A 12,468-nucleotide genomic window follows, 5' to 3' on the forward strand; every position below is an offset into this window, starting at 1 on the left:
TCAATGTCATCATGCTAGGACCTGAAACTAGATTGTTTTAAAAGAAGAATTGAATGAAGATATCTTTAAATTGGCCATGATATGATAGTATGACAAACTGACCCTGAGTTGAATATTTATTTCTGAGGGAATTATGTAGTAGTCATTTCGGATAGAATTGTAGATATATCTGTTGAGTGATCAATGTCGTCATGTCAGGATCAAAACCAGATCTTTTTAAGAGAGTGATTTAATGAAGAAGTCATTAATTTCGGCATGATATAAAATAGTATGACATACTGACAAACGAAATCTCAAATTGCCGCTGAGAAACAAGCTATGAGTCAGGCTTCTTTCAATATTTGTTCCAATGGGAATTATGGATCAGTCCTTTTGAACAAAATAATAGATCAGTGTTATCATGTCAGGACTGAAACTATATCGTTTTAAGAGGAATTTAATAATGAAATTATTGATTTTGCCATGATATAACATACTGACAAACGAAATCTCGAACTGCCTCTGAGAAACAACCTATAAATCAGAGTTCTTCCTGAGGGAAATATGGAGCAAAAAAAACCTGTTAGGTGATCAATGTGATCATGTCGCGAGCTAAACCAGATTGTTTTAAGAGAGGAATTGAATAAATAAATTATTGTTCTCGCCATGATATGTCGACGAGTAAATCCACATCATTGACCGATTATGAATTACATAGGTATGATTCAGAAGGCTTTGAACTGTTGTTAATTGGAAGATTCCTCAAATGTTTTGATCGGCATATTGTGAATGGCTGCAATTTTCTGAAGCGATGATAATTCTGGTGCATTATTTGGCAAAGGTAGGAGTAGCACTGAAGACACTATAATTAAATGATTTGTTAACATGCTGAGTACGAAAGATAGGGAGAAAAATGTGAAAATCTTAAATGAGATATTCTGATGTGAAGCAATGGTCTGCTCACAAAGTGGTTGGTTATACTGAAAAAAGTATTATATTGTCCAACTCCTCTCCAGGGTACCCAGAGACTATACAGTTCCTTGGAGGGTATTTAATTCTTAAGAAGAGAAAAATTGCAGTTGCTAAGGTGTGACCAGTTTTCTGGTTCGGAACAGTGCTTTTGCACTTTTGAACAAGCTTTTGAGAAGTAGCCTTTGCAATTCCAGCGACATGATTGTGCCAAGACATATTGGTGTCCATTTTAACCCCCATCGAAGCAGAAAGCGGAATTGTCTGACCTGACATTATTATATCCGGTTGGCAGACATTTATCTTTTTGGAGAAAACCGATGCCTGGGTTTTTGTGACATTGAATTGAGCTTGTTTAATTTCATCTCAATTCGAAATTACTTCTAGATCCTCACTAAGATATTCAACCTCCTGCTGTTGGTGAAGATGGGCATCCGCAGCCGATATCTTGGAATCCAAATGTAATGACAAGACAAGTGTGGTGTCATCAGCAAAGCAATATATTGGATTCTTGTTTTTTTTAATAAGTCGTTGATATATAATAAAAAAAAGGGTTGGAGACAATATGGGTCACGGGAAACACCAGTGTTGATGGTGAAATTATTTGAGAGATATCCATCGACGGTCAATTGTAGGGAACGCTTTTTCAGGTAGCTGGAGAGTCATAAACAAAAATGATTCGACAAGCCATAGCTTCGAAGTTTGGCCAGCAAATTGCAACAGCTCTTGACTCTCCATGTTTCTCGATTGCATTATTCCAAATATGGGTGACATACGATAGAAGGTCGCTTGTTGATCTTTGTTTTTGAAAGCCATAGTGATGATTGCTCAAGATGTTGACGCCTTCTAAATATTTAAGGATATGGTGGTTTACGGCTTTCTCCATGATTTTTGATATCACTGATAGCGAAGTGACTGGTCTATATAGTTATTTGGAAGAGCTTTCTTTCCTTTTTTGAGAATAGGCTGAACGCAAGCAATGGAAAATTGTACGTTTCGGATGTGCTCTACCCACTGAAGCCGTCTTTCAAACGAATAAAAAGTTTCGATGATATCTCAAACACACTTTGTTTTATTTCAGTTTAAAGATAGGAAGCGCTGTACTAACTGTACTAATTAACTACTAACTATACTAACTAGTATAGGTATGCCTGAAGAAGCTGTTGTAGATATAGCGAAACATATGTTGCATTTTTGTAAAACTATTTAGTGAAAATCTGACGAAGTGTTTCTTGAATACGTTATGGATTTTCATCAAGTTATTGGCCGATTCCATAACGAAAATTCAAGTTATAAAAAAAAAATCGATTCAAATTGTAAAAGATGTTTATCTAAAAATAAAAAGTGGCATGTCCAGGACGCGCATACGGATTTTTTGTGAAATAATTTTGTAAAGAAAATGTATAAAAAAGAAAATAATACTTTTATATAAAGAATATGTGAATGAACATTCATTTAGGTTGATGTAGGTACCTAGTTGTATATATAGAGATAGGTATGGTCCCCCTCTTTTTTTGCAGGTAGGTACACATTGTGTCGATCTAAATAACAAATTTGCAAAGTCAATATCCAGACAACAACAATGAAGATTCGAGGTCGGTTGATGGCGTGAAACATTTTAAATTGACTTTTCATGATTTAGGAGTGGATTTGACCTTGAAACAGAACATACTATTCGCAATATCTGTGGTGATTGCTCCAGAGAGCGGACGTAACGGTAAAAGTAATAAGTGATTCGAACTCCGCGATGAATGGTAGGTAAGTAAATATTATTCGCGTATGTGCGAAATGAATATTGTAGAAGGAATTTCGTAGTCGTTGGTAAATATCTCGGATGCCAGACTGGTTCGAATGAATTTGCGCAAGCGTCCGACGCGCAATCTAAATGCAAGCTAAACCCGCCGTCCAGACTGGTTGCAAAACAACGGAATCTACAGAGTGCACACTGCATTTGAAACCGCGGGAGTCGGTACTACACCTAAAATTTATACAAAATCGTTATATTTTCTTGTTACGCACTTATCGTTTGGAACTAAATTTAAGTTTGTGTTTTGAACTATTTTTCTTTTGATGTTAAATTGATTATCGTGTTTTTTTTTTGAATTGTTGAACAGTGTTTATTGATATACAAATGATGTTTGTTGTGTTTGTTCAAGTGTGATAAAATTGAGGATTCTTAACTGTTAACCTATTGGTAAGTTTTTGTTTATGATAATTTCTGTTGATCTTGTTGCGATTATTGCAAAACGGTTGAGTATGTCGCGCCATTTCAGTTATCTTGTCACCGGCGTCTGTTGAATAGTGTTTTCGTAACGTACATTTTTTTGGCGCGTAATGAGTCGGTTCAAGAATTCCGCGCCTGAAATATATTCGCACACTTTCTAATCACGGTGAATTATATTCATAGGTACGTTGGGTATTTTTTTTGAACGATCAACTTAGTTTGGCTCGGATTGCAATCGATTAGTCGGCAACAGATCGGTTGAATTCGACCGGTGCATTGCCAATACAAACTATAAAAATTGTAAAGGTGTTGCCAGATTGCCACGCAAAAGCATTTTGTTAGGAAACTATAAAACGAAATTTTTGTGTCAGGGTGTTTCTAGTCGATTTATGATTTTTTAGCGGTATCTATATTTATTTTCGGTAAAGCATGATTCTCAATGTTTAAATGAAAAAAAAAGTTGCCGATTTGGGGACAATAACTTTTTTCAATCTAGTTTTTCTCATTTTAGTGGCCTCTGTCATAACAAATTCAGTCGTGATCACAATACATGTATTTCGTCAGATATTAGAAAAATGGAAATCATTATTCTTGGATTCTTAAACTTTAAAACGTACATTAACTCCGGATATCTCTTTGAAAGTTTGCAGGTCGATGTGAATCCCCATGCATTTTTTCTTCTAATTTAAGGTACAAACAGTATTGGGCTTTACGTTTTTGAGGGATCTCTGACGAGAGATTGTATGTGTTGTGATACCTGTATGGCTGAATGTCTTTTGTTGGCGGCTAGTGAAATTGATGGAAAAAAAAACAGGTTCGCATTTACGATTGGTTCATAGCAGATCGGGATAAACAATTCTCAGCCTTATTTTAGTGTTGATTGATTTCGAAATGGAAATCCCGTAATTTAAGTTTTATTTTGCGAACATTTCGAGAAAACAGTTATTGATATGACTTTTGAAGTTTGAATTTTATGTGGGGAATACTATACCTACTATAATCCACCCTTTCATAGATTTTAATTTTGGTGTTTCAAACTGCAAATTTAGAGACGTAACCTTGCAAACTAATCCTGTCACCTACCTATATCATATATATTATTGCACTTTCTTTCATACATATATTCCTAATTTATTACGAAAAGTTTCGGAAATTTACAAAAAAAATCTCTTCGTTATTACGAGTTATAGTGAGTTTTTGGCGTTATTAGACACAAACTATTACAAAATAGTTATTTGGGCTAGTGGCTAGTAGATATGAGGTCGAAGTACCTGACTTTTTGCAAGTTAGTGGTAATGGAGATGAGCCGGCAGATGAAAAATAACTCGTTACTATGTTTTTTTAGCACTTACGATACCTTTTTGAAACTAATACAATAAACTCAGCGATAGAGTTTGTAAATTTCCTTGTAGGATGAAACTGCAAAAACGTTACGTTACAAATAAAAATGGTAAAAAAAACAACGAAAGTTTCATTTCTCATGTTTCAAATTATCTCATACCACGTATTACGGCTACATCCATCAATTTGTTGAATCACTAACGATCGCAGTTTATGGGTAAAGAATCAATTCGTTGGAAAGTGTTTCAAATGTTCATAATAAAAAACTAGATAAGAATAAGACAATTATTTGAAACTTAAGTAACTTTTACACATAAATTCGAGGAACGAACAATATTTTCCCATTATTGATAAGACACCAGAAGTGTTACTGGATTCTATAGAAGTAAAAATAATCAGAACATTAAGAATGAATGTCAGAAACGATTAATGCGAAATCCATATAGACCTCACTTGATATTTAACGAAAGTTTCTAGCTACGGGTATATGAAGGTTATGGATACAACAAGTCTAATATATCCAATAGTTCCGTTGACACTAGACCTAATGAATTATTATGAGTGGTGTTTTCTAAATGAATTCTTTTGTAAAAAAAAAGTTTTGAATCATGAAATCAGAGCGTATTTTGTAATTTGAAGAATTCTAACGTTGTTATGGCTAAATATCGCCTACCTCAAGGTAATTCTGCAATATCATTCAATTTCGCGACTCTTACCGACTAGAAACATGGCAACGTCGATTTGGAAAGTGCGCAACGATTCGAGGTAAGCCCTTGCGCGTCGGATAGTGAACCCCGGACCCTGCCCGTCACGTTGACGTTGGCCATTACAGTCGGCGGCCGCCATTTTATATTTTATAAACTTGTTATTAATTTTAGGTGTTGTGTGTACATTTCGTGTATATATATCTAGTTAATTTTGATTGGGTAAGCGTCATCAAAATTATGTTGCTAATCTAGTATCTCTGCGGGGCGAACTAACAGCACATCCGTTGCGAAATTCTTCGCGAACTCGATTGTTTTCGATTGGCTTTTGTTAGACGCAGTTGTATATTATTTTGAAATACTACTGACACTTTGCAAAAAATTGTTTTCTGTAGTTGCGAATATACTGAAAATCAGTAGATTTCTCGTTACACTTGTCTATTTTCTTTCTGAAAAGCCGGTTATCAGGTTGTTTTGTTGAGACGCATGCGCATTTTCGCTAAAACGCGGGAGAATCGAATGGTCGTTCCGCGCTCTTTTCGGCATCGTTATAGCGAATATTTTTTGTTTTCGTCAGAGGAATGCCTCCGGTGGGACGCGTTTTTTTTGGCGCACCATGCCCCGCACAATGTTTTGGTGGTGGGGGTGTGTTTGGAAGGTCGGGGTTGCTAACCCTATAAAAAGTTTTGTTTTCTATTGTTGTTTGCACGTACCTATCTATAATATGAAAATAGATAAACATGATGCACTTGACTATGCTCGCGGGAGGGTTAACGTTAACCTGTTTGCACATCACTTGTTCTTTTTTTTTTAATTTTCTTTTATTCGGTACTTGGATGCTGCTGATTGATTATTCGTGATGTGAATTGGGTTTTATTATTTCTGGAAATTAATCAATAAACTGAAGCGATTGAAAATTTAATGTGTATCAAATTCGCAGGTTATGTACAGGCTATGGCAAAAGTAGATTATTTCAAATTACAAGTACACTACAGTCATTGGCTCTTAGTTCTTTTGAAATGAACGGTTACGATTTTCATTTATAAAGTAAGTAGCTTTTTTACATTGATAATAATGAATTCAAATGATGTACAACAAGGAAAAAGTTTATTGGAATGAGGGCCATGAAAATGTGGCAGGAAAAACGCAATAAGCCCATGAGGATTGTAATGTTTTCCAGATACCTAAAAGAAATGAATAGGCTCTCAAGTTTCACAGGTGGAACTGAAATAAATATCGTTGAATATTTTTTTCTGTCTACCACAGGGGTTTAATCTTGACACAAGCTCTTTTGCTGTATAGATACCGTTGAAGAATCGATTTTATATTGAAACATAATTCAATTCCGCCTTCATAAATATTTATGAGGTGTTACTTTGATTGGTTATTCCACACATAGTGATATACGGTTTGAGCCGTTTTGCGTTAACAAACAGTTTAAAGTTGGTTGAACAGAAAATGTGGTTTTAGTTTTTTGCGAGTATCTCTAAACATGTTGCAGATACTAAAAATTTGGAAAAGACTCTTGAAGAGTTGAACATTTTATGAAAAAAAACCCACCTTCTGAACTGTAGCACCAACATCTATGGTTTCGACTGATCGGTGGAAAACTGGTGGTAACGTTATATAATTCATTTAATATGAATATTGAGGAAAGAACAAAATTAGATACTTGGCGGATATTCGAATAAGCAATAATGAGCTAGTAAAAAATTGTTATATTTTCCTCTCAATTATATATTAGTTATTTAATCATGTCTTTCAAAGTGAAGTTACACATTGAAACTCCGATAAAAAATCATTATCATTCAATTTAAATTGAATCCTGAATTGTTTCTGGCGAAGATTTTATTAAATCGTAGCCATAAATGCTAGGCTTCATGCTGAGATGTACGATATTCTTCGGCAAGATGTAACCATAATGTAACACTACGATGCCACTTTGTTAAAATTTTCGATATGATCTTTAAGGTACCTATTATGGAAACATTTATCTGTTAGATATGTGTGAAATTGTACTTCTTTCATTTATTATAGTGTGTAGGAATCCTATGAATGATATCTGATTCGATTCCATTACGAATGTTTGGAATACAAACTGAATAGGGAAAAATGTAGAAGTAGAAAGCAAAAACCGTTCTTTCCTAATGCATGTCAAATATAATTTTATTGACAATATACTGATGAACTGAGTAAGAAGTCATTATTTTCGCGTTTCTCTAAATTATCTACCATAACAATCGAATATATCTCAATTGAATTATCGTGATGTAATATATTGTCCTTGCCTCTACTCTGTGGATAAAAAACGATTCAAAAACTTGAAAAATTGCTGTCTTCGACTCATTTTTCGTACTAGAAAATATCGGCACATTAATAATATTTTGCGACTGTTGAATAGATGGACATGTGGAACTGTAGATAACACCATAGCATAACACCAGAACATTGTAATGTGGCCCTTGGATCTAGTGAACAATTCTCAAACAGTATTTAACACCTAATTTAAAAAAATAGTGAAGAATTTACATTAAAATAGATGAAAATAACCTGCAGCATCAGAAATGTTTTGGTTTTGGTGGAAGAAGAGGCAGACAACAGATATCACAGTAAACCGGTGGTCCTGTATTGAATCGCGTTCTACATCATATAAAATCATTTACTTTTGGGAAACTTCTTCAATGAAGACCTTCATTATTATCACGTTTTTACCTGAAAGGTTTCGTCGGTTGAACCGACTAGTGATCATTGGGTCCGGCAATCGTGTGCCCTAAGTAGATGCAATGAACCAAGAATGACGGCCTTGAATTTATCCGGGAAAGGTTTCTGCATTACTGCGGCAAGCCGGTATATAGTATCGTCATTATTATTATTGTTGTCATCATTACTATCCTCAATATGTATGGGTGAATGATTGCTTTCGATTGTTTTTTCTGATCACCTCGATTATTCTGGATTCTGGTTAGCAATAGACTATTCAAGAAAACTTTTTTTCGAAAAGAAACACTTTTTGTTAGATTTGTCTCATTGGGTCGATTTTTGATTTGTTGCGGGTTCATATCTATGCGAATATATTGATGTACCAATATCTGTTATATAGTTAGGTTGGTATGTTCGAATCTCTACTACAATCCGCAAGGGTTTATTGTGACTTACAACAAGTCAGACTTGGTCAAATAAATCGGGCCTCTCGACAAAGCCGATTACTTGGTGAGTGTTCTTTCAGGTCAGCTGGTAAGAGTGATACCCTGCTAAATACTTACTTGAAGACTTGATAATACTGCTTCATCACCAAAAAGAGAATATGTAATTATGTTAGGTCATTATTATCCAACACCAAGATTCCTATACACTGGTGTAGCGACTCATACGTGTAGAATTTTGATGCAAATTTATCAACCGATGACTTACGTGATTTCATTTGAACTTGAACATTTTCTAAGATAACGTAGATACCGTTAACATCGCTGTTCATGTGACGAAACAGTGTTGCAGATTCTACAACTTTGTGATATAAACTGAAAGGTAGGTGTGAATTGTGATGTCGCTGACATTAAATATCGTTTATGGTTCAAGTATGCTTTTGTGCAGGACTCCTTGAAGAAGCTTCGTCAAGCAGTTGTATTGGTGATATTGTCATCAAATATAGGCCAGTTCCATTCACGATTTGTAGAAGAATAAAATTTTCACATTTTCATACCGAGTAGGTATGCAAAAATGGAGATAATACAATAATAGTGTATACGTCTAAGTGATTTCATTTGATCTCGTGACATCGAAACTCTTATTCTCTGCCATGAAGTAAAATATATTATAGCGTCGATCAAAGCACCGATATTTTCACGGAGGCAATTCTAAGATTTATCAAAAGATGTTCCCCCTTTCGCTGTATGGCCTGTTGTTAAACGAATAAAAGATTCTGTCTAGGGGACGATCAATTATGTTAGGGTGCTAAAAATCGTTGTCTCATATTATAATCGGACTCTTTATTTGCTCTACGTGCTCTCCGGTGATGTCGAAATTTGAATACGTCCGTGACCAAGTCGTTATTTCAGTGTACGGCTTATTCGGGATTTTGGCGATGAGTTTTTTGAAAATCAAGCATCTGTTCAGGTTCGGTAAGTGTTAAGAGGGGCAGACGGCGGACAGAACATGTACTAACTAGTTAATTTAAACGTTAACGAGAATGTTTCGAATGCACCAGGTTTCGTTAATAAATTGAGCGATTCAATGTGGTTGTTATAAATTGTTCTTTTGCGAAAGTTGAGGTTGAGGAAGTTACTTTTCTTAGTCGATTAATTGACGTAGTATGAAAGGATTGATACATATTTCACGAAGGGAATTGAATGTGGTACACTGTTTATCGTACCAAATGTTTATTTGAAAAGTTTGAGGTGCAATAAAAACTAATGTGATAATCACAAAATCTCAACAGAGTTTAACCACAAGATCAGGATGCACCGATGTCACTATTTAATGAATTAACGAAAAAGCAGTGTTGATCTTGTTGATGCTCATATTTCAGTATCGAAAAAAATCAATTGAAGAAATGTTGCCTACTGATCAATTTGAAGATTATACGCTGTCAAAGAATAAATTGAAGATAATACTCCTCATTGACCAAAAATTGATCAATTTATTAGTTAGCAGAAAATCGCTGAAGACGAAAAACACTTATAACTTTTATAACTCTCACCAAAAAACTAAACAGCTGAAACTATGAACATATGTTGTTCATAGATAGTGCTGTTATGATTCAGAATGTCAAAATATTATATTATTATGTTAGAGAAGAAGTTTTTTCACCAAATAAATGGACTGTTGTTTTTGTATTAGTTTCTGAATGAAACAAGCGTAAAGCAATCTTATTTTGTTTACCCCTTATTAAGAGAAGCACAGTTTTTAATTTATTTGGCATATTTGCGAAAAATATTAATTAATCTCTTTTGTCCGAACAACCAAGATTTACATTATGCTACTGTTTTGCTTATTTTTGCAATCATTTCTCTAAAATTTTTAATATTCGATGCATCATTAATGAAACAACAAAAATTTCCACTTCATTAAGATATTTTACTATTGGAACTCTTGGAGAATGTTACCGAATTATCATCTATATGATAGTTTTTTTCAATTAAATACGCAATTGGATTCGTTACAAGGCTGAACGCCAGTTGAAACAATTTTGCTTGCCATAGTTGATGTCAAGGTGACCAACTAATAACTTAGGTCATTACCATCTAGAGAAATATCAAAGTGTAATATATCTGAATTTCACAATTTATTAACAGTTGAACTGCTTGCAATTTTTCATGAAAGCTACATTTTTTTGAATTCCAATGTTATAAATGTGTTCTCAAACATGAAAAACAAAATTTTGCATAAATGCTTTCCTGAACATCAAATACAAATTATAAAACATACACTGATGATATAATTGAAAATATAGTTTAAAAAAACTAAAAAACACGCTTTTAAAGAACATCGAACTAAAAAGTTGAAAAAAAAATTTAAATAAGCTTAAAACAATAACGAACGGAAAGCGACGGGCGCCTGATATACTGAAATATGCTTAATTAATATTAGGTCATTTAAAAAATATATTTTTAACTTTTTAGTTCGATGTTCTTTAAAAGCGTGTTTTTTAGTTTTGTTTAACTATATTTATTTTTCACTTTTTATTCCGATTTATTGTCAAAAATATATTTTTTTAAGTTCTAGTCACTAGTATTATAAATCTTTAATAGACGGCGCCCGAATGAAAATTCTTCTCAAACAACATAATAAAGTTTGAAGTATTAAATTCTATAGTAATACTGAGTTGCAGTAAGTCTCCAACAGAGAGCGGACAATTGTAAAATTTGTTTCGCAGTAAAGAGAACATTTGCAGTAATAATTTCAAAAAACAATTCAGTCTTGATGTTTTGATTTGAAGTTTCATTCAAAATATTAATGGAATAAAAATATTTTTTCAGTGAAAAATTTCATTTTTCAAATCAATCTTTTGATTTGATATGTATGTCAAGCACCTTAATTCTAATTTTTCGATTTTTTGAAATATTTGAGTAACTGAATTTTTTAGGTGTACAATTAATTTACGATAAAGTTTTCATTGTTGAAATCCATATTCTGGTTTGCTTTTAAATAATCGAATTAAATTTTAAAATGTATCTTCCGTTTCGTTCAAAACTTTTTTCTGTACTGAATCACGGGTAATTGTAAATATGTTTTGATTTTGATTTTCTTTTGACCAACCTATCACGGAGGTTACGTAGAGCGGCATCTGCCCGCGAATAGCTCAAGCAATAATTGATAGTTACCTACAGCGCCATCTGCCCGCAAACAGATCAAGCAATCAAACAAACATACATACATCCATACAGGTGAAGCTAATATAAAGCGTGTAAAAATCATGAAGAATTTAAAAATAGCTAAAGAATGCTAAATGTCAATGAGGTCACATTTTAGTTAAGTGTAATATACGGAGGTTAGTTAGTTAGGGATGGAATTGAAATATTACGGTTATTCCTCGTTCTGCAGTTGAAATGACGGAGAATCACCATATCTCAGGCTATTCAAAAGAAGACATTAGCGATGAACGGAACAGAAATAGTTTTAACAATATTACACTAGTAACACATCCTTCGTGGGCTGATGGGGTCAAAAATATCGGTAAAACGTGTTTCACAAACGGTTCATGTAGGATGGTTATTGAAGTATCTTAAAAGAGGCCACAATACTAATATTTCTAGTATGGAGGGTGCTCTAATCTAAGCACTAGCAGCCAGTAAACAGAATGGTGAACACAATTTCTTCAAAGAAGCAAATCCAAAAATTCGCGTTCATTTCACGTTACATGTGCAGCACCCAATAGTTTCCCCGATATCTTTTGGAATGTTTGCAAGAAGTCAGTTGTAAAATTGAGAAACCTAAACAAGTCTTATCTAAAATGGATGATAACTGAGTGACAAGGATAAAGCACAGGAGTCCTGGTTAAGAATCTGGACGGTTTTCTCGGTCTTCTTGTACACTAATCGGTAACTTCTGATCCATTCTAGAATTTGTCTCAACTCATACCACAAAATGCTCGGATTCCTTTACAACAGAAAAAAACTCTGGATGGAGACAAAAAACCGACATGTTCGAAGTGCAGATACAAAAGCAAATGCCTGCAATATCGTATCAATCCATGAGTTTCCACGAATTTTAGTAATACTTGTGAGGAATGCCTCGCTGGGCCAGGGCTGTACA

At 34.0% G+C, this 12,468-nt stretch overlaps 1 protein-coding gene across 4 annotated transcripts in view; it reads left to right on the forward strand.

The window, feature by feature from the left end:
* The window catches only part of Syp (synaptotagmin binding cytoplasmic RNA interacting protein), a 113,375-nt gene that overhangs the window by 54,356 nt on the left and 46,551 nt on the right, over nt 1–12,468 (forward strand). Inside the window, exon 1 of one of the 4 annotated variants that reach the window (XM_074182864.1) lies at nt 2,555–2,706. The exons of 1 other annotated variant lie outside the window; for it this stretch is intronic. In XM_074182864.1, coding sequence (XP_074038965.1) covers nt 2,700–2,706 — 7 coding nt within the window. In that variant the 5' untranslated portion in view covers nt 2,555–2,699. Of the gene's footprint in view, nt 1–2,554; nt 2,707–2,878; nt 3,143–5,280; nt 5,440–12,468 lie in introns of those variants that run through there. 2 more of the 4 variants (XM_074182866.1, XM_074182865.1) reach the window with 2 other exon arrangements.

The sequence above is a fragment of the Leptinotarsa decemlineata genome, unplaced genomic scaffold (assembly GCF_025532065.1).
Source record: "Leptinotarsa decemlineata unplaced genomic scaffold, Ldec_3_MD MMD2_tig00026330_RagTag_RagTag, whole genome shotgun sequence".
NCBI classification, from domain to species: domain Eukaryota; kingdom Metazoa; phylum Arthropoda; class Insecta; order Coleoptera; family Chrysomelidae; genus Leptinotarsa; species Leptinotarsa decemlineata.